The sequence below is a fragment of the Astatotilapia calliptera genome, chromosome 5, assembly GCF_900246225.1.
Source record: "Astatotilapia calliptera chromosome 5, fAstCal1.2, whole genome shotgun sequence".
Taxonomy (NCBI): Eukaryota; Metazoa; Chordata; class Actinopteri; order Cichliformes; family Cichlidae; genus Astatotilapia; species Astatotilapia calliptera.
The window spans coordinates 4,795,506-4,821,120 of record NC_039306.1 but is presented as its reverse complement, the minus strand read 5'-3'; the positions used below and the strand labels follow the sequence as shown (position 1 = coordinate 4,821,120).

Sequence of the window (25,615 nt, the reverse complement as noted above, 5' to 3'; positions counted from 1 at the left end):
AGTACAGTTGTGGTTAGAAGGTTGCATAGACTCATCGTGGGCAACCAAACGATGTTCAAAGAATCATGAAAACTCCAGGATGACCATGACATTCATGATGGGTGTATTCTGAACACAGCTTTACTTGATCAGTCTTCTGAAAAAGTCTGTCCTCTCATGAACTTTAATGAACATAAACCTTGCTAAATGAAGCCTGTAGAGTCTGAGATTTACACCTTTTTAAAATTTCTCTAAGCATTGCACTGTCTAACCTTTGTGTGAATTTGCTGGAAAGATTGTGGGAACAGTATTACACACTCCTTAATGCTCCATTGCCAAAACATCTGCTTTTATAGACAGAATCACACTTGGTGATGATCAGTTAATCCAGTGCTTTTGATTCACAGCACCTGGCTGCTGCTTACAGTCTTAATTCCTATGGAAGCGGTGAGGGTGTTTTTTACACTTTGTTTCACTTGATGTAACGGCTACGGGTGGAAAAACTTACTCTTTTAACCAGTAATTGTTTACATGGCATTCTTAAGTCCTGCATTGAAATGAAAGTCCATTTAGGTCGTGCCTGACAGCCCGAAACGTTTTCAACCTGCTGCTCGTGATAGCAGGCCCGGCGCTGAGAAATTTCAGAAATGTGTAGACCATGTTCTTCTTGAGCGTGTGTGTTGGTTTATGCATGAAATGTTATTTCAATAACAAATCCGCTGAGAGCACAGAACAATTGTGAGCAGAAATTAATCTGCGATTCAATATGTGTGAGTGCGCTTCGACAGATGAGATGCAAAACAATCCTCAATAGTAAGCCAGAGCAGGAATATGGATGTAAAACACATTTGGAGCTCGTGAGGCAACTTGTGTTACGTTTTATCAAATACCAGAGCAATGCAGTGTAGCACTTTTTTATTTTTATATTTCTTTAGCTCACTTTTGATGAGTTAAAATTAAACATCTGCTGAAGGAATGAGCACAATTCGTCCAGAAGATATTTCCTCTTTTGGTTGTGGGAAGCACTGCTGTTCAAAATCTCCCACTGGTGTTCAGTTGGCTTGTAATCTGGTGACTGCAGGGGACATTGCATTATTTATAACTGTTCCCTCATGCCAAATTCATGAGAGCATTGTTATCCTTTAAGACAGGGGTCCCCAATCCCAGTCCACGAGGGCCAGTGTCCCTGCAGGTTTTAGATGTGTCCTTGATCCATCACAGCTGATTTAAATGGATAAATTACCCCCTCAACATGTCTTGAAGTTCTCCAGAGGCCTGGTAATGAACTAATCATGTGATTCAGGTGTGTTGACCCAGGGTGAGATCTAAAACCTGCAGGGACACCGGCCCTCGTGGACTGGGATTGGGGACCCCTGCTTTAAGAGATCACTTCTATTAGGAAATGTTTTAATGTCAGAACAAGGCAATCACTGTGTTTTTATTTGCAGTGGCCCTTCTTTCTAAATGGACTTTAACTATGCCTGCAAAATATCATCAGAGTCATCAGATTCCCTTAATGTAAATCAAGGGTCTAGGATTTCCTTTAAATTGTCAAATATCTGTATTTCACTCTCTCATTTTTATTCTTGGCCTACAGTTTGGTGTAAACAGTGGCGAGGCGTAAATATAGTTTACAGTTACAGTTTGTAATGTGTCTACATAGGACCTGCGTATTTGATTGTGCATGTGAGCATTAACCTGGTCTTTCTTCAGAGTGATTCGGCCCATCTCTCTGTTGCCATCAAAGGAGCGGGTCACCTTGTGGACCTCCTCTCTTGTTCACACATGGATGATGTAGTGGGCGGGGATGAATCCCGTTCTTGTCCCAGTCCCCTCCTGGTGGAGCAAACGCTTTGATCATGAGGTATACTGAGGCTCCAGGGTCTAATTTGAATTACTGAGATGCCTCAGTTTAAACATGGACATATCATGTCATAGCAAGGCTTTGAGATTAGTGAGAAATAGCACAATAGATGATGCACAGTGCTGTCAAACTCATCAGGTCTGTAGTTAATTACGTCACTTGTTTTTTCCTAAAACATATCCTGTTGAAGATTTTGGTCTCATGGCTTACATTTGCTCAACAACCACATAAATATTGAAAACAAACCTTTCGAAGGAGCCAGCAGCAATTAGACCTTTTTTTCCCCATCATAATTGTTCTGGCTCAAAAAAGATCATCATCTAGTGGCAGAAATCCCAGATCTCAATAATGACCAAAATCTAATTAATCAATCCCCGCGCCATCTGGCTCGATATCTCTAGGTGAAATTTCACAGTGTTTGGAGAGCAGACAGGGTTGAAAACATCACTTGACCATGATTACAGTGAAATATGTTGTGTGAGCTGAATTAAAAAAAATAAATCTGGGTCTCACCCTCCACCATTCCTCATTGGAGTCATCTATCACTGCCATGTGCTCACTGGCACTTAAGAACAAATAAGACACGAGTATTTTAGGAATATTCAGATGTCATATGATGACACAAACAAGTAGGGCAGCCTGGAAGAAAAAGAGCAAGAAAGCGATTAAGGAAGTCATCAAAGGAGACAGGAAGTGTTGTGGAGGAGCTTACCGAACCTCTAGATCATCTTTCCCTATGGCCTTGAAGCAATAGAGAGCCGGATAGTAGCGAGACTGGCTGAACATACTGATCTTCCCCTGCTGAAGCTTTTTAATCTGAAAAATTTAGATTGACCTGTCTTTCACAGCGGTAATTATCACTGCTATTATTATCTGCAAGATTATAATTTTCATTGACTCTGTCATTCTCAGACTTTGTCATCTGCAAGAACTTCTCCTCTTTTGTTTCCTTCTGGCTTTGCTAAGAACAAGGAGGAATACTAAATATTTTGATGATGTTTTAAAAAATACTCCTGGCACAAAAGATGTCCAAGCTTGACTAAAATGCATGACTGGTGCGTGTCTGCATTTACTGAAGCCACAGGATTATTTTCTACTTTTTCACCTTCTTCACCCTCTTGCTTCCTCCATCATCATCTGAGTGTGGGTACAGCAGTACTAGTACTTTTACAGCACTGACTGACTTCAGTATTGCAAACCTAATGCAAGATTAATAGCATAAATATATGCATATACAGATATTATATGTAAACCATAAAGTCTGATATTAAAGTCACAATGTGTTGCCTTTGCATTGTATTATTAAAAGGTCTGAGTACATCCATACATACGTTCTTCTAGGCGAACTGATTTGCAGTGTCTCTAACACAGGGTCAGTGTGGGTTGACTATGCTGTCAAAGATTAGCATTCATTAGACGTGCTGATAAAGGAAGAATATAAAGACCGACTCAACTGCAAAAAAGGACTCAAAACTGATTGTGTAAGTTGTTCTGGGGTCCCAGTATCTGATATATTAGCGACAAAAAAAGGTGCTGCTTGTTATGTATCTATATATATTTCTGCTTTTACAAGTGTTGAAGATGTTGCAAGTTATTTAAAAAGTTCATTTAAAAACTCCACCTGACAAACAAACAAACCAGCCCATGAAAAACAGAGCGGTTATTTACAGGTTACCGAAACTAAAAACACATTTGCTTTATGATTCATTTCTTAAAAACGACCGCTATGTTGAAGCAAACTTATGTTAAAAGGCTAAGTGTCCAGGTTTGGCATTTGGTTTTAATGAGGAATTTATCTCAATGTAGCAATATGTGCAAGTGGGATTTGCAAAAGGGCAGGAGCAGCGAGACTGTGGCATACTGCTGACTCCGGTAGAGAGAGCTGTAGGCTCTTCCAAAGCCTACAGGCTGTGAGAGCACATGACAAGAGAGGGGGCAAGGAGAGGTGCATACACATTAAATATATGGGAGGAAAAAATCTCTGCAGTACTCATTTACACTCATGCCACGACCACGCTGTGTCTTAAAATTTTACCAAAACACATCGGGAACTAAACGTGTGCCTGGCTGTGGTGCTGGGTGGTGTTTTGTGACACCCACAAACAATCATGTGAGCACAGACATCGCATAACTTTGGTTTCTTGCAGCAGTGATCTTTAAACTTGTGAGGTTTGTCACTGGCCGGTTTGACTGGCTCTGGAGGAAGTCGTTCCTCTTTCTCGTTCTCTTCTACATCCTCATCACAGGTGAAATATACCTGAAAGGAAAGAGGATAAAATCACTACAGATAAGGATAAAATAGTTGCCATGAGCACCAATGTTTTGACATGAAGGACTTTGTCTTTTTGTGAAAATTTTCAAAAAGCAAGATGTGAATAAAGATGTATTTAATTGGATAATTTAATCAGCTACACGTCTACCTGCAACATCTGAAAGGCCTGAGTGACACAGTTTTGAGATTCCACTACTTTGTTCTCTTTATTCAACCCAAACAGTCTCAGTGTCCTGAACTGCCCACCACAGGCTGACAGATTTATACAAGACCGGGTCTATTAATACTGCACTCTGAGTCATATGGAGCCCGTCGGGTCGTCGCACAAACCGCATCACGTCAGCCAGAGCCGAGAAAAAGAACTTCAGTGCTGAGACTGTTGTAGGTTTTTGCTTCTTCATTTTTATCCCTCCATCCATCCAATTGGGTAGGATGGAGTCTATCCCAGTTGTCATAGAGATAGGCTATCATGATGAAAATTCATGGATTCAGTGGGTAGCTTTGCATGCTATGGAGTTTTTGTCACAAACCACAGGTGGGACAAATAGATGTAGATTTTAAAATAGCGATCAGCAGACACCCACAACATTCCCAGTTGAACATCCAAGAACTTGACTTCACTGCGGCTCTATACAGTCAAAAACAAGGCCATCTTTTTCTCAGACACACACACACACACATATTTACAAGCTTTTGTATTCACACACCATCACAGGGAAGCCTGTCAGACTGAACTCTCAAAGTCTGGCAGGATTAGAGAAGCCCTGCGGCCATCAGGCTGTGGATTTACACAATAATAACTGCTAAAAACAGGGATAGTTCACACATTACAGTGCCATCTCACTGCAACTCTATTTAGCTGTCAGGATTCCTAAACAGACCTGCCACAATGCTTCTGTCAGCTGAGAGTTGACTTATTCCAACTCACTTTTGCAGTTATTCTTTTTTTTTTTTTTGCCTGTCCCGTTTGGTTCCTTTGCCATCAGAATTGTTGTCTAAAGGCAAAGAAAGATGCCCAACGGATTTACTTGACCAAATGGACCATCCCAGCCTTGTCGTATTGGTCTATTTGATTCACCTTTGCTTTTATTGTTTATTTTTGCAGCATTTTGTTAACTTTTGCAGTTATTCACCAAATGACACGAGGCAGAGGAAGAGGTGATGCAATATCTGACATTCACACTTTATCAGGTAATAAAAGTGTGAGTGTTGACATGAAAGTAGGCTAGATAAATCAAATGAAGACCACCTGTATTTTCTACCAATTAATTGTATATAGGTAGTTATGTTGGTTCCTCTCTATCCCAGACACAGTAAAACAGAACAGACTTTGATTTGCAGTATGATTGATTTGCGGCATGTTCAGAAAACTTTCCTCCAGAAGTAGTAATTGCACAGGATAGATCAAAACTCTACAATCACCCAAAAAACATTCATTTTCGGTGAAAAATAAGCAAGTTCATAATGTGTTGCAGAGGTGTTAAATATATGGTCTGCATTCTAGAGTGAGTTCACTGTGAGGTCCAATCTGCCCCACAGGATGGCTTTGAAAAGCCTGCAAAGATCTTCTGCAAAAATTGCAGGAAAAAGCCAGAATTGTTGCTATAATTATTTTCACAGTACTTTGAGCAGCAGAAAGCAACCTATTACAAATGATTAACAATGGCTCACGTCACAAGAGCAGTTTTATAAACTAGTCAGAGGGTTAGGTTTAAGTTTTAATGAGTTTTAATATCTATCATTTTGAGTATTGTGATAATATCATGTCTTGGGGTCTCTGATGAGTCCTGCCTCTATTTTTAATAGGATGCTATACAGTCATTTTAATAGTTCAACCTATTTTAGGCTCTATGTGGACCCATAATGAGTCAGATGCCTCCAGTGTATTATTTCTTAAATTATTTTATTTAGTTTGATTCTCTTTTTGATTAGGAAAGATGCAGAGATAAAATTCTCAAAATCATCTAATTGCAATACTTAAAGAGCTAAATCAGAAAATATGTTCAAAACTTTAGATTATTGATGCAGTCTTGTAGTGGGACAACCGGTGTTTCATGTAAACTATCACAAACATGACACATGAAGCAGAATTCCCGGTATGAATGATTTGTTTTAGAATTACTTTGTGCGGTTCATAAACAGTCACACATTGTTTCGATGTCTCACCTCACTCTCAGGGAGAGATGGGTGATCATTAATGTCCACAGAGTCCTTGTCCTCCAGCCTGGTGGCAAATGTCCCACTAAGGGAATGAACATTTCACTGTGAGTGAATAATGGAACTTGTCAAGCTGGATTTCTGATCCAAATTGTAGGAAAAACTTATGAGTCACAGCGAGCCAGGATGTTGTTCAGTTGTTTCCTGACTGAGCTAGTAGATGGCAGTGTAGACAGAAAACACACCAGAAAGGCTGGTGGTGCGTTCATCTGAAAACACACACACACTAAAACCTGTGAATGATGTGATCTCACTGCTCACTGTTGTCCCTCTGTTGACTCTTAAACTTTTTCTCAGATCTTTTTCTAGGAGCTCGGTCTTACTTAATAACACTTCAACAGGAGGGAGATTGAGATAAATAATGCCAGAGGCCTGTGAGCTTGAGGGTCTTGCGCGGTATCTTCTCCTCAGTATCCGTTCCTAAGACTGCTCTTGTGGACAGAGAGCTCAGATGTTGGTCCTGGGATTTGCTGGATCCACTCAGCCAGTTTAGGGTCAATGCCCCAAGTGCTCCAATTACCACAGGGGACCACTGTTCCCTTTACTCTCAGTGTCTTCTCGAGCTCCTCTCTCAGCGCTCAGTATTTCTCAAGCTTCTCATGTTCCTTTTTCCCCATGTTGCTATCAGTTGGTATAGGTACATCTATCGCTACAGCCATCTTCCTCTGCTTGTCTACCACAACTATGTCTAGTTGGTTAGCCATCACCAGCTTGTCCATCTGTGTCTACCACCCTAGGGGGCGTTTCCCGTTTCCAACTTTGAGGTTCCAGGCCATACTCAGCACAGATGTTCGCCACCTTCTTTCTGCTTAGCATAAAGTCTCAGGGTGCTGGATTTAGGGTGAAACCCTCCATGCATGGTGAGGAGTTTTCTTGTCTTGATGTAAGTGGCTTCTATCTCCTCCTTTGGTCAGCTTGTTATCCCAGAAGGGCATCTGATGACCAGGAGTAGGGATGTGCGATACCACTGATTTCCTTTCCGATCCGATACCAAGTAAAATTCAGGGTGGTATCAACGATACTGATCCGATACTGATGCTTTGTACAAAAACTTAATGTTTATCATTGAATTTCATAATACAATATATAATTGTATTATGTAATTGTAATAATAATATAAAGCTATAGCTTCATAATGATTACAGGACATCAGACTACTTGTTCTTATTGCTTAATAATGCAGAATTATCATATAGAAATAAAAAAAAAACTTGAAGTTGTGCGCTATTTGAACACCTTGCCTGCCTGCAGCACTAAAGGACTCCGCAAGAGACGTCTATCTCGCCCTAGCAGCACCTGTCCTTCTCCTCCTCTTAGGTTCGCCTCAACATAAGCTCATAATATTCTGTGATATGATTTACTCTGAGGTGTTTGACGAGGTTAGTGGTGTTGCCACAACACCTCACTGTCTTGCCGCATGTATCGCAAACCGCGTCTTGGCTGTTTGTGGAGGTAAAATACCTCCACACATGACTCAGATTACGCTCAGCCATTGTTGTGAGTGCGCACGCCAGGGGCTGCAACATATTTATACTTTGCATATGACTATGAAAGGCTTAAGAGGAAGTAGTTCCTTCCTATTTAGACGATGCGAATGATATAGTTTAGTCCACTGTGTTCCTGTTAATGATAAACTACAAATTTACCCCAAAGTACTAAAATATCGATATTTTAATATGAGAAACGATTCTATAACATAAATTACTGGTATCGGAAGAATCGATATTTCAGTATCAATCCGCACACCACTACTGGTTAGCCTCGTCAGAGAAGTCTGGATTTCAATATGGCAATGCCCTCGAAAACGGTTGTTTTGTTAGCCCTCTACAAAAACAAATTACTACTAAACACAATTGCAGCCATAGCTGAACTCAGTGGGCCGATGGTGATTTTTTGTTTTTATGGGCGGATGTTTTTTTTTCTTCTTTTTTTCCCCCGTAACAGTGCAGGGACACCGGCCCTCGTGGACTGAGATTGGGGATCCCTGGTTTGGGATGACCTATTCCAGGGGTGGCAAACTCCAGGCCTCGAGGGCCGGTGTCCTGCATGTTTTAGATTTGTCCTTGATCCATCACAGCTGTTTTGGATTGCTAAATTACCTCCCCAACATTTCATGAAGTTCTCCAGAAGCCCGGTAATGAACTAATCATGTGATTCAGGTGTGTTGACCCAGGGTGTTATCTAAAACCTGCAGGACATTGGCTCTCGAGGCCTGGAGTTTGCCACCCCTGACCTCTTCATTCACAAATATTTGCAGAGACAGTCTGCACGTCTAGGTGCTTTCTTTTATAAATCTGGATTACGAGGTATAGCCCAACAGTTCTCACTTGACATTATAACAGTATAAACTTGGTTTAAGGGGTAAAGGGCTCAGAAACATTTCTTGGAATTGCATGTGTACTACAGTCAGGTCCATAAATATTGGGACATCGACACAATTCTAACATTTTTGGCTCTATACACCACCACAATGGATTCCAAATGAAACGACAGTCTGCTTTAACTGCAGACTGTCAGCTTTTATTTGAGGGCATTTACATCCAAATCAGGTGAACGGTGTAGAAATTACAACAGTTTGCATATGCGCCTCCAACTTGTTAAGGGACCAAAAGTAATGGGACAGAATAAGAACCATAAATCAAACTTTCACTTTTTAATACTTGGTTGTAAATCCTTTGCAGTCATTTACAGCCTGAAGTTTGGAACACATGGACATCACCAGATGCTGGGTTTCATCCCCGGTGATGCTCTGCCAGGCCTCTACTGCAACCGTCTTCAGTTCCTGCTTGTTCTTGGGGCATTTTCCCTTCAGTTTTGTCTTCAGCAAGTGAAATGCTTGCTCAATCAGATTCAGGTCAGGTGATTGACTTGGCCATTGCAAAACAGTCCACTTCTTTCCCTCCAAAAACTCTTTGGTTGCTTTTGCAGTATACTTTGGGTCACTGTCCATCTGCACTGTGAAGCGCTGTCCAATGAGTTTTGAAGCATTTTGCTGAATATGAGCAGATAATATTGCCCGAAACACTTCAGAATTCATCGTGCTGCTTTTGTCAGCAGTCACATCGTCAATAAATACAAGAGAACCAGTTCCACTGGCAGCCATACATGCCCACGCCATGACACTTTCACCACAATGCTTCACTTCAGAGACTGCAGCGTGTTGTGCGCTCTGCTGAGAAGGTGATTGGCTGCAGACTCCCATCTCTGCAGGACCTGTACACCTCCAGGACACTGGGGCGTGCAGCTCGGATCTCAGCTGACCCTTCTCACCCTGGACACAGTCTGTTTGACCTGCTCCCCTCAGGCAGGAGGCTCCGGTCCATTCGCACCAGAACCTCTCGCCATAAGAACAGTTTCTTCCCCTCTGCTGTTGGACTCATGAACAATAACTGTATGACTGGGTCCTTTGGTGTTGCTGAGCTCACTGGTGCGTTCCTTCTTTTTAAGATGTTCCAAACAGTTGTTTTGGCCACGCCTGTTTTTGCTATCTCTTGATGTTTTTTTGTTTTTTTTTTAGCCAAATGATGGCTTGCTTCACTGATAGTGACAGCTCTTTGGATCTCATCTTGGCGGTTGACAGCAACATGGAACAGCTGAGAAGCCAATTGTCCCATTACTTTTGGTCCCTTAACAAGTTGGAGGCAGATATGCAAACTGTTGTAATTCCTATACTGTTCACCTGATTTGGATGTAAATACCCTCAAATAAAGCTGACAGTCTACAGTTAAAGCACATCTTGTTCGTTTCATTTGGAATCCATTGTGGTGGTGTATAGAGCCAAAAATTTTAGAATTGTGTCGATGTCACAATATTTATGGACCTGACTGTATATTAGTTTGTATGTTCATTATCCTGGTGTCTTTGAAAGCTTGGCCAATAAGGGAAATTTTGATTGGCCAACAGAGTTTTTAGCCATGACAGTAGATGATTCCTAAAATATGGTTGTTACTGCAGAGAGGCAAAAATCCTTAAAAAATGCAAGGTGGATAGACCTACCAGGCAGGACAGAAGACTGCAAAGCGCTTTTGCAGGGTACCACCTCTAGGTTCAGATGTCACAGTCAGCTTTAGTAAATCAGTACAACAAACCACGACACAAAGCATGTTTTCATAGATTTTTTTCTCGACTTTTATATTTTTAAAAACGAACCAAAAAATAACAGATTAAATAAAATTTACAGTAGACATATGCAATCATTGTGCACTTTTACTACTTCTTCTGATACGTTCTGCACAGCTGTCAACGAAAAAAAAAAAACGCAAACACAATGGGGCGTCGGGTGGGTGGAGCTGGGGCATGTGGGCGGCCGGCTGTGGGAGAGAGGAGAGGGGCAGAAGAAGTGAGGTAGAGGGCAGTAAGGAAAAAAAAGATGGGAAGAGGAGCGGGGATGAAGAGGGAAGGAGTAAAGGGATAAATAGGAAGGCCTAACCTTTGTCACTCAGGGGGGGAGGGAAGAAAAAAAAATTTCACCGAATATATAGATTTCTTTTATTCCTTACATCACTTATATAAATATATTGAACCCCAAAAAACAAACAAAGAAAAACTTCTGAGAAAAAAAGAAAAAAGAAAACAGCGCAATACAGAAACCCACAACAGCAGTAAGGCAAACAAAGCAAGAGAGGAGAGAGCAGTGACAGAATACATGAGAGGGACAGAGGAGCAGAGAAAGATAGGAGGCAGTTTGAGACATGGCAAGAGGGGGGAGCAGCAGGAGAAAGCGGAGCATACGCAACTGTGCCGTATGAAAATTTATAAATATGTGAGATAAAGAGACGACTGTGTGACAGAAAGTCGAGGAAGGTGAGAAAGCGCTGGCAGAAAAAAAGGAGGAAGGGTCAAGGGGGGGGAGGGAGGAAGAGGAGGAAAAGGTTTGACTGAGGTCGACTGTCCAGTGTGTTTTTGTTATGTGCTACGTGACCCTGTTGCCTGCACTTGTGTTTCTGTTATGTGTGTTTTTGTATCATGGCAGCACACATTCCACGGCAACAGTGAAACACATGCTCGCGTGTCTTGTGTGCTCTTCTGCGATATAAATACAAAACAAAAACAATGAATAAAAACAAACAACAAAATCATATTTGCAACCAAACACCAGCCACCTCATGATTCACACCCTCTTCCCTTTTATACATTTGACACATGATTTAAATCAAGTTTTTTTTTTTGTTTGTTTTTTTTTTTAAATTTGTACACTAAGAGCAGTCCCCCTCAGTCCTCCCCCTTTTCCACCACTCCAACAAGTGTCTCTCTTTCTGTCTGTCTTTCACCTTCGTTCCTCCCCCTCTCTTTTCCTCTCACTGAGAACTGGCTCTCTCCAGCACGCGCAGGTCATAGTTCTTTTTGGCGGCCCTCAGTTTGAAGAGGCTGGCCCCACTGTTGTTAAGTTTGAAGGAAGCACTCTGGGCAGCCATGGTGTTGGGGAACACTGCCACTACTGTGTAGAGGTGAGCTGGGTCGTTTCCGTCGCCCTTCGCTCCCCCAGCTCCCATGCTAGCTCCGGGGCCTGCTGTTGCTCCTGGCCCTGAAGGCCCAGCACCAGGACAGGGGCCGCAGCCCCCTGCTCCTCCTCGGCCTCCTTGGGGCTCCTTCAGCCACTGGATCTTGGCACCGCACAGCGACAGCTGGTTGAAGAGCTTTTCAGCCTCTGGACGTGTGATCCCCTCCGGCAGGTCTGTCACCTCGAGTACTCGACTCACCACTGAACGAGGAGGGACAATGATAATACTAATGAACTCCATATAATGTGAGCAAACCAAAAAGAGAAAAGCACAGGAATATAGACTACCAAAAATAATAAAGTCACACATACACAGTCTTTGCTTTCACCTAAGTAACAAGCTTTTATAATCCGTATGTCCTCAGACAAGAAAAGAAGATACGCAACTTTCTCATGCGTGTCTTATACGTGCCACAAATTCTTGGGTTTTATAAAGATAAAGAAGACTAAAGTAAACTGCAGATTCCAGTCGAGTTAGGAAGCTGTGTTGTTACAAAAACAACATACCGAATGTTGAAACTCAGGGTTCTTTTAAGTTGTGTAACTCTTTAAAAACATACCAGCACAAAATTAAAGGACACTTGCCGATTTATGCTGGTCTGTGATGGTGGATTTCTAACTTACCTACATCAGTGGTACCAAGATCTGTTGATGCAGCTTTGAGTGTTTGTTTTTTCCCTCGTGCTCCGTGTTTCATTACTCCTTGGCCCTAAACACATCAGATAACACTCATAAAGATGCAGTAACAAAGGAGGACACTAGGTGGGGGTATGTGATATCAGTTGTACCCTTAAAAACATTTCACCAGACTGCACAGTTCGTGGGCACTGGAAGGTCAGCAGCAGAGAAACAAAATGACTGCTCACGGATTTCAAATTTTTGAAACACTGCGCTTTAGCTACACAACGTGCCCTAAAAAGAGCTTTAATCCTTCAAAGGCCACATTTTATGACTGTAACGCACAAAAGTTGTGTGATTCTCAATTCTGGAGCACTTTAATCACAGAGCCCAGACAGATAATCAATGGGTCTCAATCAGCAATGAATTCAAATTAAATGTTACATTGCTTTATAACAGCTTCTCCTTGTGTTATAGTAACAAAAATGTCATTCTTAAGAGGCTATCAGTTTCTTCACATGCCTACAAATTTATTGTTTCTTCAAAGACAGTTCTGTAGCTGGTGTTAAGTTTTTACACCCCAGAATTCATGACAGCACCCAAACGAAAAACAAATGTCCACAAACTAAAGCAATAAGTTTAAACCAGAGAAACTGATTAATGCACACTGACAAACTAAAAGGCTCTTACTAGAAAACATCAATATCAGTCAATACCCTAATCATTAAGATGGAATTCAGGACAAAGGCTTGTCAATACTAACCTGATGAGAGCTGTAGGAGGACTGACCGTGCATGAGGTGTGGGGGACACAGACTATACTGGAGGGGCTGCCCCAAAAGAGAGTAGCGACCATCACCTGCACAATTCAAATGGTGAATTAAAATTAAAACCTCACCCGAAGCTTGAAAACCGTGCTGTAATCCATTTTGCAAATATATGCAGCACCTGTCAAGTTAAAGTGAGTAATATTAAACATATCAGATGTATGTACTAAATGCAGCATTTAAAGGAAGACCATGTTTGTGTGTCTGGGAGTGCAGTGCACAATAAAAGAGGTCCGATGACATGTGAGTACATCATTTCAAAACTAATTACAAGAAACAGAAACCACTTCTTATTTGTAACCAGGTGAACATAAGTGTAATCTAAATGGATAAGCATTAATGATTTTCACTAGTTTTGAAAACCTAACAGTGTGGCTGGAAAAATACATGTGGCATAATGTTAGACCACTGGATAAGACAAATGATCCCTTAGAAAGAGAACAACTCCTAATGAAGAAGGAACAGTTCAAGATTGGAAATCCATACAACATACTCTAAATACACTAACACTCAACAGTCAAAATGGATACGTATAATGTATACTGGTAAATTAAATTGGCAAATTACTCCAATAAAGATTTGGAAGAAGTTAAAACAAAAAAATATGGAAACCACCTAAAGTCATCTATGGGTCAGCTGACTACGACAGTATTTATTATACATTATAAATGCCATAAAGATGCACTGTGGAGATGTAGTATCGCAGACTGATGCAAGAGCCTGTTCATATGTGTAACCGTACATTTCGAAGAATAAAAATAGGCCAAAGGACAGTGATGAGGTAAAGTTACGTGTGTATGCAGAAGGTTTGACCAGGTGGCACGATGCCAGTCATGTGAATTTGCTGAGGTGAAGCCATCATTTGTTCACTGGCTTGCAGCCAAAAGCCACCCGACATGGTTTAGAGGGTTGCTGACGCAACTGGTGAAAGAGCACAAACCTAACAAGGGCTGAAAGCACACCTGCATCAAGAGGATTGCTTTTTGTGCACTAAACCTCTTTTCAACCAACCAAGCTGGGCGAATACAATTGTTATTTATTTATTTATTTGTTTTAAATCAAAGTTGCACTCATAATATTTTAACCAGGGGGTCCCAAACTTTTGGGGAGCAAGAAATTATTACAGGAAAGAGCAATTTTGTCAAAGACAACTTACAGAGTAATCGTAATGATTTAGCCCATTTGCTTTTTTCGGTTATAGACTCCATGCTCGCCACCTAAATGGCTAATAAGCAAAGCCACAAATGAACATGAACAATCTATTACACCCTTGTTGCAGTAGGTGATTTCCTAACAGATTGAGCTGATGTGTCACAATCATTTTAGAGTTTGTACAGGCTAAAAGATAAGATGTTGGGTAGTACATGATAAGATGTTACAGAGTAAAGGGCGAAATAAGATTTTTTTTTTTTTTTGTAAATTGGCTGTAAAGGTGCCATCTTTATAGATAAAGCACAATTTTATGACCTCACAAGAGATTCTTTTTGGGATCCCTTCTATAAATAACTCACCTGGGGGCGAAACCTTAAATGTATAAAACAACATTTCATCAATGCTGCTGTAAATGGTAGCACCAACAAAGCTAACATGGCAAAATATATATACTACTGCTGACTAGTCCAGACTTTTATGGATGTATAAAGCTGCTGAGAAGAATATGAAAGGGTAACATAGCACACAAATCAAAGCCTTAAGTGTACTTTATGTGATTGTGAGTCTAGGGGCTATACTGGGATGATATTCAATTGGAGACCAGCAATATTTTTTACATTGTGTATGAAAACTTACTCATGAACAGTCAGTATCTGTTTATGGATTTGAACCTTCACTTGTACCTTGAGCTGGCCCTCCTGGCCGAGGAAACTGGGAAATGAGGGGTAATGGTCCCAGGCCTGGACAGACACTGTTGACGCTGCCAGAAGGTGACGGGGTGGGAGACTGAGTGGGAGAGGCCAGGGGACTCGTCAGTTGAGTACTGGCCTATACACACAGAGCAAAAATAAGAGACATTATAATATTATTTTGATTAATTGATGGTAATTTAAGTTCAAAATCTTTACTCATTCATCAGATTCAAAGAGCCTCCTGATCTAAACAGCCTTTAAAGCGAATCACAGATCACAGCTAGGGTGTGGAGATGTTAATGAAAAGACAATTAAGTACACACACGGACATGCGAGTTGCAGATTGAATTAACAAGGTTTGTTGCATTGATCAACAAGGCTTGCATGCACGCGTGTACCTGTGGAGTGTTGTCAGGTTTGTAGAGCTCGCCTGGCTTGCTTGCCCTTTGCTCTATGCTGTAGTACTTGCAAGGGTTCCACTGGACAAGAGGGGGGTTCTGGGAAGGCTGCGGTCCATTGGGGACACTGAGCTGCATGACCATCACCCCAGGCCCAGGAGGTGGTACTCCTGAGAGAGCACAAACAGTCAGACACGTGTAACATAATAATATCAATATGTGTAGTGAAATACGTTTCATATCTTTTGAAAGATAAATATTTGATTCAGCAAAAAAGGCAGCTTTACACAAGTTAATTAAAATACCAGTTTCCCTTTAAGAGTGACAACTGAGCAATTCCAAGACTTTAAACCACTTTAGTAAGCCACATATATTAGATATTAAATTATAGTGCAGACAACTATTAATCTAAGTAATCTGTGTTCATCCATGAGTGAGAGCTGCTTTAAAAACAGATAATGAACAATGTAATATTAAGGCGTTTATTATAACATGACAACCATATTAAGAGAACTTATAACCATTAAAAATATAGTTGTATAATTAAGATGTCTTTATATCTGTGTACACCTGCATTAGATCAGCTGTTTGCATAGTTTTGATAAATGCCAACCAAGCTGACTTATTTTTAAATTAATTTTCTCATTATTTTCTCCCCTCTGTTTACACAACAACTTTCAATTTGGTGGTTTTAATTGTCACAAATGAAGCAAAACTGCAGAAAACATTGAAGAACAATGTCACGTTTATAGATACATCTCATTTCCTGGCCAATCACATTGCTCTATGAATACATAAAAATAAACCTGACCTAATTTGAGGTAAAACATTGTTTGTCCCCGTGTGCAGGGCTTGAAGTACACCGAGTTACGTGTTAAACATGTGAACCCTGTGTACCTTTGTCTGAACTCTTACCTAAATACCTTTCATCTAATTTTGTAAAGGACAGTTGCAACTAAGATTAGTCAACATAGTGTTTGTAGATTTAAGCACACTATGACTTCATCAGGTCAGCACTAGTATATACTCAAATACAGATGTACCTGGGACTGCTGCAGTCTAGAACAAAAACAGTTTTTAGACTGTTTTCTTTTTAGGAGCCTACACTTTTATAAAGTATATAAGTCCAGTATTAATTATGGATGTCACACAAATTTCTGATGTCCAAAAAAATCCTAAACATATTCATCTTTACAATCTGCTGACATCAAGCCTCACCTGAATATTGCTGCTGCAACTGTGGAGGGTTGCAGGGGGATGGTGACTGTGTTATCTGATACTGCTCAGAGCTGGGGGGCTGCAGGTAACCTACTGATGGACTGCAGGATAGACAGACACATAAAAAGATGAACATCATCACCACATTGTGGATGGTTATATTAACCATTTCAAATACTTCAAGGTTATTATTAAATCTCTTGCTGGAATATCATGTCTTCAAGCACCTACCTTGTGCTATTCTGCTGTGTGGGTGTGATAACACTGTAGTAAACAGGCATGGGCCCCTGGACAGACTGGCTGACTGGAACCATGACCTGCTGCTGGTACTGCTGCTGCACCACCTGCTGATTTTCATTACCCACAGGTACCTAGCAAAGTGTCAAAGATCAAGGGGAAAAAAAGTCCTGTTCAAGAATGTGTACTGATGGGTCTAGGGGTCTTCTGACAAAGATGATTAGGTAGATACTCGTGTTAAACCCGTGTTACACTTTGCACGACGTTTGTTATTGTTTAACAAGCACCAGATATTCAGCGCAACTCTTTGCTGCATATTGGTGTGTTTGGAATATCACAGTAGCAACAGATTTTCAGTTGCCTCTGAGCGGCAACCTTATTCAATTCACAATCTAAACCACATAATCAAAACTCCATGTTAGCACATTTTAGTAAAATATCATCGCAACATGGATTATAAATGCAAGCTTTTTTGGCTGCCAACACAGGGTTGAGGTGTTCTTCGGTGCCTACACACAACACAAACTACAGTGGCAAAAAGCGAGAGCTTTCTGCAGCTGCACCCCTGACTCTAAATAAACCACTGGCACAAACCTGAGTTAGATCTGATCAGTTCTTTTAACTCTTATCTGTATCAGTACAGCAGAAAAACAGGTCTACTTTCAAAATATTTGCTTAGATTGTTTTGTTAAGCTTGTTGCAGTTTTAGGACTGTAAGCTCCACATCTGTTTCACAGACATAAAATGATGTTTCAACTGTACACCAGATGGCGCTGTTTTAACATTGAGCCGCATGTGGTTTAGATACTGGAAATGCTTAACTTTTGTTCTCGCCTGGAAAAAAACCTGACAGTTCTATAATCATCAACTAGTCACATTAACCAAAGAAAGATATGACTGTTGACAAGTATCCTTTATCAACTCCTACAGTTGCATACCTGATATGATGGCATCTGTGGGTACTGAACCATTATACTCTGCATTTGTCCTCCCATTCCTGCTCTCTGTGAATTGAGCAGTCCAGGATTTTGGGGTTGTTGCACACCCATCATGCCCTGGTAACTCGGCTGCTGGCTGGGCATCATGGTCTGAAGACCTGATGACCAAAATAATTTAAAAATAAAAATATTTAAAGTAAAACCACAGTATATTACAGAAGGGAGAAAATGGGATGAAGAGGAGTAGTTGGGTCTTTACCTTTAAATAATTCACAGAACAACAGGACATAAGCGTTAATGTCAACCATAATATATTAAATAAAAAGGGAAAAAAAGGAAAACAATTTACAGAACACTGACAATCACGTAACTCACAAAAACTGAAATGTACCATCACTTTAAGCTTACATGCTTAAACATAATATAAATTCATTAATTAATTTTCTATGAGTATAAATCTTCACCATCACAAAAATTATATTTCAGACCAGACTGCAGGCATGTTGTAATGTAGGGTCTTTCTGACCTTCATGTTCATGAACTATGTGGCTTTGGCAGACGTCCATTATGATCCAAAGTCCGTTTAGGTTGTCAACACTGTCAGTCACTTACTATACAAACAGCCAGACTTCACAAACCATACAATGCTGGCGCCTGACAACTTTTTCCAGGAACACAAAAGGAAAAATAGCCCTATATTTATCTGATTGTATTGGACTTGGATGAACAAGCAGGCACGGCTGTTTCACTCCAACCTTTCACCTGGTAGATTTAAAAGCAAGTGTGACTGTGGAAAACATTTACAGTTCCAAAATCGAGTGGACTTTATCCCCAATATAATTTCCAGTAAGTACAACTACATGGACAAATAATAATTTTGAACTTAAGTATACAACATCTGTTACAAATACACATTAAAACCCTGTCTTCCAGTTGTCAATAGACTGAAAAATAAAATAAAATAAAAACACAATATGCAATAAAAAGTAAATGTGCATCAACATTTGACAAAGGCCTCTTTTTAATGGCCATTTGCTGCAAATGGAAGTATTTATGTCTTTGCATATCAAAAAAGTTTTTTTTTTTTTTTGTTTTTGAATATCATGTTGTCTGATGATGCACAGCACATGAAAATCAACTGACCTGACTGCTGTGCTGGCTGAGGCATGGGTTGTGTGCGTTGGGTTGGGTAAGACACCTGGTGGGACATTGGCTGGGGCACACGGTACTGCTGGCCTGAGCTTGGATACTGACCAGGAGGGTAGTATGAGACTTGTATCTGCGTAGAAATAACAAACCAAAGTTCAGTAATCTGTATTTAATGAACTTTGAAGGGAAGAATAACTGAATCACACTGGTGTAGACAATTTTTAGTGTAGAAGTAATAAACTACCATATTATTTTGCTTCTGCAAACCATCAAATTCTCAAATCACAACAGCAATAAAGACTTTCATAAATACTTTGTCCTTAAATTTCACTAAAGCAAATGTGTTAGGACAGGATTATCAGCATGAAAGCTGGAATATTTGTAGTAATAGTCTTGTATTTAAAGCAGTAAAAAATTTCCCCCCTGTTAAAAATTGCTTATTTAGACCTTTAGCAAATAACATTCATCATTCATTGTTGTACTTCAACTGGATGGTTTTCAAGCAACTCCATCCATCTTCTTCCACTTATCCTTATCAGGGTTTGCAGGCGGCTATCCCAGCTACAAAAAGACAGACTCTCAAGACTCGCATCACAGCTGTGGGCAATTTAGAATCACCAATTAACCAAACAGCACTAACTGCATGTCTCTGGATGTAGAAGGAAGCCAGAGTACCTGGAGAGAACCCGAGCAAACACGTGCTGCATCTTAAGATTATTTTGCAAAATTTTTGTAGGCAGGAAATATGTCGAGGACATTTGCAACACAGCAGAAAAGTGAGAGTAAATCAAAACGATGAACTAAAACAAAAGACAATCAACTCCACTCAAAGGTGTGATTATACTTCTGCGTCCACAGGTTTGCTGGGGTGCAGGTTAATTCTATCTCACCATACAACATTGTGATTCAGCCTGTTGACGACTGTATTGGCCACCAATTTTTTATGATTGTGCTGACTCGCCAACAGAAACACTAGAGTACACTACACTACAATGCACCAATAACCAGCAATAAATGTCTCTAAAGGTCAAGATTAGAACTTTACAATGAAAGCACACAGAATCAAAGCTATTTTTAAGTGTCAATCAGGATGAATCTGTATAAAGAAAACTGCACAACATGTCAAAACTGAATTAGTTCATTACAAATAGTACGTATATAACTTTTGATAGAATCCGATGAGTGAAAAGCCTGATGAAAAGCCATAAAAACAGAACATTTTGCAAATCTTCCATGATATTTGTGACAGCTTTGGTAACTGACATATCACGAAGTTAATTACATTGCCTTCGGTGTAGAGTGCTGTTCTAGGTAATGATTTAAATTAGATAACAGATCTATAAAACCTTTTGCAAGTATGAAATATTAATTTATGTTTGCAATTATATTTTAACTACCCGATATGAAAGTCATACACAGGTCTGTTTTATTTATTACATTGTGTTACATTTCATTAATCATGTAATCCTTGGGCATGGTTGCCTCCAGATATCAGCTACATCAATATTCAATCAAAGCTGACAAACTGTGGAAACTGAATTTAAATCTAAAAGGTATGTCTGCTGTTTTTATCTAACCACCTGTGGAGGAATGCATACCTGCTGAGGTGGAGGGGGCTGCATGTAGCCTTGTGGAGGTGGTGCGGCCTGCATGACAGGCTGGGATGGAGGAGGCGGTGGAGGTGGAGGATGGGGGTGTCCAGTGGTGGGCTGGTAACCAGACGGAGGTGGCAAAGGTTGACCCGTAGTAGCCATAATGTAGCCGGTCTGAGGTGGGGGGTGCTGCGGCAGCACTGGAGGAGTAGCCTGATACATCGGGGGAGGCTCGGGGTTCTCACTGGAGCCCTGCCGACTCAGTGTCATCTGTGTGAACTGGGGTGCCAGCTCTTCTCCCTGGGTAGAATGGGAATAATGCCATTAGTTGGTTATGACTTATAGGTGACACTCCTATATCAGTACTGTTTTTTGATTTTGGAGATGGATTTTAGGATATACTAAGTAATTAACAATGATCTCCAACAGCCTAAATGCTTCATTAGCAATGGTCTAAAACGACTCCTATTCTGATTATTAAAGGGTCATTGTGTCATTTTGGAAAACACTTTATTTATTACTTTGAGTATATACATATACAGTTAAACACATCATCATGATTATTATTATTATTAGCAGAATCCAAATACAACATTGCAAACATTCAGAATATATGACAGGAGTATCGACTTTGTTGTATGCTGGAAAATCTAAAATTAGACACTGAAGTTTATACTGGTTTAATCGGTCATTGCTTTACATACAGTCATGTGAAAAAGAAAGTTTTCAAAGGACTCTACACAATTTTGTTAAAAAAAAAAAACAAAAAAAACCCCCACATCTCTCACATCACCTCTGGACGAATTTTCACACACTTGACTTTACAGTTCATTGAAATTTGCAGGTTATTATTTATGCTTAGCTCTCTTAAGGTCCCAACGCGGCATTTTAAATCAGGCAGAACTCATCTCTGACTGGGGCCATTACACCACGTTGAGTCTTTTCCAGTTATTCTGTCATAGATTTGTTGCTGTGCTTGGGATCATTGTCCTGTTGCAACAGGACAATGATCCTAGGGTGTGTGACAGGTTTCAGCCACCTTTTGCTCTCAGATAGATCTGACTCTAGAATACTTTGGAGAGGATTTCATGGTTGAGTGAGTGATTGCAAGGCCCTGGGGCAGAAAACAAGCTGTGCTTCGTTTAGAAAGCTTCTTCAGGTTACAGCTTCTGGTAACGCTTCCCAAAAACTCCTCAGTTGTTCAGTCTTTTTCTAATTGTACTGCATGAACTTTTAAGATTTAACTGCATAGAGTCAAGTGAAAACTCTTTTTCAAATGACTGTTCCAATGTAAACACAACCAAACTCAAACTCTGCTTCTGTGGGCAACCGTGGTTGCACTCATACAGATGCAGTGATTTAAAAGAGAAAAACAAAAAACGTAGCCAGGAACAAACTGGACACATCCTTGTCATTTCTTTTGTTACTACAGACACAACATTTACTCACTGAATCCACTTTAGACAGTAACACCAATTTATATGAAAAAGCTATTACTTAAATGTATTTGCAGACACACTCACATCTTGATAGAACCAAGATATGTTTTTTGACTCCCCTGAGTGAATGTAAACAGGACAGTAAATGAGTGCAAGTGTTTTTAGTAGGATATGGCATCAGCTAAAGTGTCAGTCATTAACTGAATGAGTATAACAGAGATGAAGCTATAATACGTGTCAGTACCATTGTGTACTGCTGGGGAGGAGAAACTGGCAGGAGAACCTGGGGGCAGGAAGGGCTGGAGTAGGAGACAGGCTGAGAGGGCTGCAGAGACGCCACCGGCTATACACACCAAAAAAAGGGATGAAATAAAGAGGTAGAGCATAGAGAGAGTGAAGCAAGGCAGTGAAAAGAACACGGCATCAGAAGCAGTGAAAAGAAGGGAAAAACAGAAATGAAGACATAGGAAAAATGAGGGTTAGAACACAAAGGAAAAGTTGTTAATGAGCAGAGAGGATAGTAATGGAAATCAAGTTTTTTTTTCTAAATATTACACAAACAAATTATGTATAAAAAATTAAGTGTAATTATTACTACTCAGAAAAAAAGGAAGAAAAGGAAATGTGTGCAATCAAAGACTATCGACTGTGAAGTTATTGGAAAAATCAAACCTGTTAAAGGAGGATGGGTTGACATTGATTCTATATATAAGCTGAATATGTTCAATTCACTACACTTGTTTCCATCCATTCCTCCTCAAAGTCTTTGTTTTTTCCCTGATACGTTTGATGAGGGTGTAACAGGATATGCATTAATCCCAAATGTTCTGAAAGGAATGTCCTCAGGCCACTACACCCTGGAAGTGATTGTAGAACAATATGCACACAGTGTCTAACCGTAATAGTTAGAAAACTGTGTTTAAAGTTCTCTCTCGCTCTGGAGAATAAAAATGTGGCATGCAGGCCCAAGTAAAAGGGATGTCGACCATATATTAAACAACTCTGGGTCTAAGAATTTTATTTTAATTAAGAGCATGTTTTATCTGTAGCCATTTCAACTTTTTCTTTCACTTTTAAGAAGTAATAAAAGTGTTTGCGAGTAGGACATTGGAGAAGGCCAAGTTTCCATTTCAAATTCTTTTTTCACTGATGAGCTGTGTATGACAAGGAGAAATAATGCAGCTTCACTGTCTGCAGGATATTTATACCTGAAATTACACTGCTGCCCTTAATAATCAATTTCAATGAATAAACTGGACTGTCTAAAATTTTTCCATATTTTCCAATTACAGTATGCACATTTAAGTAAGAGTTGTTACACTAACAGTCATGACCACTTAAATACCTCATGTTTTTCTCTTTCTTCTGCTACACCGAAGAAAACAAAAAGAAAAACAGACGTCCTATATTAAACCACAAATTGAATGTGCCATTGCATCCATTTTTGGTTGGTAGTGGAGATAACTTACCTGAGCAATCATGTGGTTGCTCATAGGGTGCTGCGGCGGTGTGGGCAGCAGGGCAGTCTGAGGTGGAGCCTGGGGCTGTGGCTGCTGTGGCTGTTGAGATGGGCAGGGTAGCAGACTACGGCTGGACTGGGAGGCTGCAGGTGGAGGACATACATCAGGGCTGACTAGGGGAAGGCCTAGTGATTTAGAAGATGACATGATAGATAAAGGAGATCATTTTGAAATTTAAATTCTCCAACACTGAAACCCACAAATTATGACTTGATCTTAAAATATTGCATCATCACTGAATAACACCAAATAGTGTTCTGAAGATTTCTGAAAATGATTTGTATGTGTGCAAAACCACTAGAGGGCAAAATAAAGTCAACTTTGCATCAAACGTTTGTCACCTTTGTAGTTTAAAAAGTCAATTGAAGCTAATTTTAGTAACTTCTGATTCCTGGTTGTTATAAAATATGAGCTCTGCTAAATAAGCTCTCAACATTTTACAAGAACACGTTTGGACAGAAATTAATTCTTAATCAGATAAATACCTGTAGCTTTAATATTTTCTTTGCTAATAAAGGGACGGCCTTGAAAGCCTTTAAAACCACAGGAGTTTCTGATGACTTGTTTAACAAGTCACAAACTGCAGGGTCCAAATCATTTGTCAAGTAGCTAGTAGGTACTGGGGGCACACAATTCCCTAAGAAAATACTTTTATTGTTCTGACCAACAGGCTGCCTGTGACTGTGTGGATGATACTTTCCAAAATAAAAACCAACACAAAAACTCAACAAGGGTCAGGATCTTCACAGGCTTTTCCCAAAACAATACAGGAGAAATGAATACACCTTTAGTCTCCACAGAGTAGGGCAGACAAAAACACTTCTACACATGAATCTTAAAAGCAAAAACTAGCACAGCAGTCAACACAGACTTAAAATGAAACCGGGGGAGCCCCGTCGGGAGAAGCAAATCAACCAATCCTCGAGTCCACTGATGACCACTATTAAATTGTTTTCACACATGCACTCCAGCCCTGAACTTTTATAGACACAAGCCGATGGAGACACATTCGGGAAGGCAAATGTCCGACACAGCCGGACCTTAAAAGCTATTTAAGGTCATAGTACAAAATCTGTTATGCCCAACAGAGACCATGTGGAAATAGCTCAGGTAATGTGAATACACACTGCGCAAGTGGGCGTCAAATAGCCTTCATTCTCCACACTTTACCCAGGCAGCACCCTTCTCCTGAACCAAAAATGAGTATTTTCAAAGGTGAGAATTTGTCTGAAGCAGACCATCTCTTGCTGTGCGCTACATATGAAAAGGGCAACTTTTAGAAATGACCAACCATATCATTCTCCAGAGCTTGTTTAAAAAAAAAATATCTGGCACATTTAGCAATGAAATAAGAAATAAGGCACTATCCATTACCTTAAAATCTCGCTAAGAAGGCCGACCTGAGAGAATTTTATGGGATGTGGAATATAGACATAAGGGAGCTTCTTGAATTCAATTTATGCTACACAGCTAATTCTTAAACTACAATGACGTTCGGTCAGTTCTATCATAATTTTTCATTATGTTTTATACAAAAAACAGCTTACATGACTAGATAATCCATCTCTCCATGTTGTACTACTCATTTAAGGCAAGTAAAATAAAACAAGCTAATAGCATACTACCTAAATGCTTCTTCTCCACTTTTCTCCAAACCTTACCAGAGCGAGAGCCTTTGCAGCTCCCTTGCGAGCCTTTGTTGCTGCCAAGGCTATCCCCCCTGGTAAGGATGGAGATACCAGAGAAGCTGCTGGCCTTAGTGACGGGTGGCCGGAGAGTGCGGTTAGAGCTGTCTGAGTCGGTGCTGCTCCAAGGCCTTGGCTCCAGGCACTTCATGTCACTGTCCGTGCTGCTTTGACGGCTGCTTGATGCCCGGCTGGAGCTCTCGCGGTTTCTGAGAAAAGACAGAGTAGGAAGAAAAAAAAAGAAAGATAAGAGATGACATGATGGAAATAAAATGGGAATGAAGTAGAGGAGGTGTTGTAGCAGGAAGAGTTGAAAGGT

The 25,615-nt window shown here is 40.3% G+C and overlaps 1 protein-coding gene across 15 annotated transcripts in view; it reads right to left on the bottom strand.

Annotated features, from left to right (window-relative positions):
* Window positions 1-10,463: 10,463 nt before the first annotated feature.
* The window catches only part of r3hdm2 (R3H domain containing 2), a 29,183-nt gene continuing 14,031 nt past the window's right edge, over window positions 10,464-25,615 (bottom strand). For 4 of the 15 annotated variants that reach the window (XM_026166806.1, XM_026166795.1, XM_026166793.1 and 1 more), the window contains 13 exons: window positions 25,237-25,505; window positions 23,561-23,736; window positions 22,336-22,434; window positions 20,659-20,952; window positions 19,055-19,190; window positions 17,912-18,069; window positions 16,968-17,107; window positions 16,737-16,837; window positions 15,519-15,688; window positions 15,112-15,256; window positions 13,214-13,308; window positions 12,457-12,541; window positions 10,465-12,033 (listed from right to left, as the gene is read on the bottom strand). In XM_026166806.1, the coding sequence (XP_026022591.1) occupies window positions 11,630-12,033; window positions 12,457-12,541; window positions 13,214-13,308; window positions 15,112-15,256; window positions 15,519-15,688; window positions 16,737-16,837; window positions 16,968-17,107; window positions 17,912-18,069; window positions 19,055-19,190; window positions 20,659-20,952; window positions 22,336-22,434; window positions 23,561-23,736; window positions 25,237-25,505 (2,272 nt within the window). In that variant the 3' untranslated portion in view covers window positions 10,465-11,629. Of the gene's footprint in view, window positions 12,034-12,456; window positions 12,542-13,213; window positions 13,309-15,111; window positions 15,257-15,518; window positions 15,689-16,736; window positions 16,838-16,967; window positions 17,108-17,911; window positions 18,070-19,054; window positions 19,191-20,658; window positions 20,953-22,335; window positions 22,435-23,560; window positions 23,737-25,236; window positions 25,506-25,615 lie in introns of all 15 variants that reach the window. The other 11 variants (XM_026166807.1, XM_026166799.1, XM_026166796.1 and 8 more) reach the window with 6 other exon arrangements.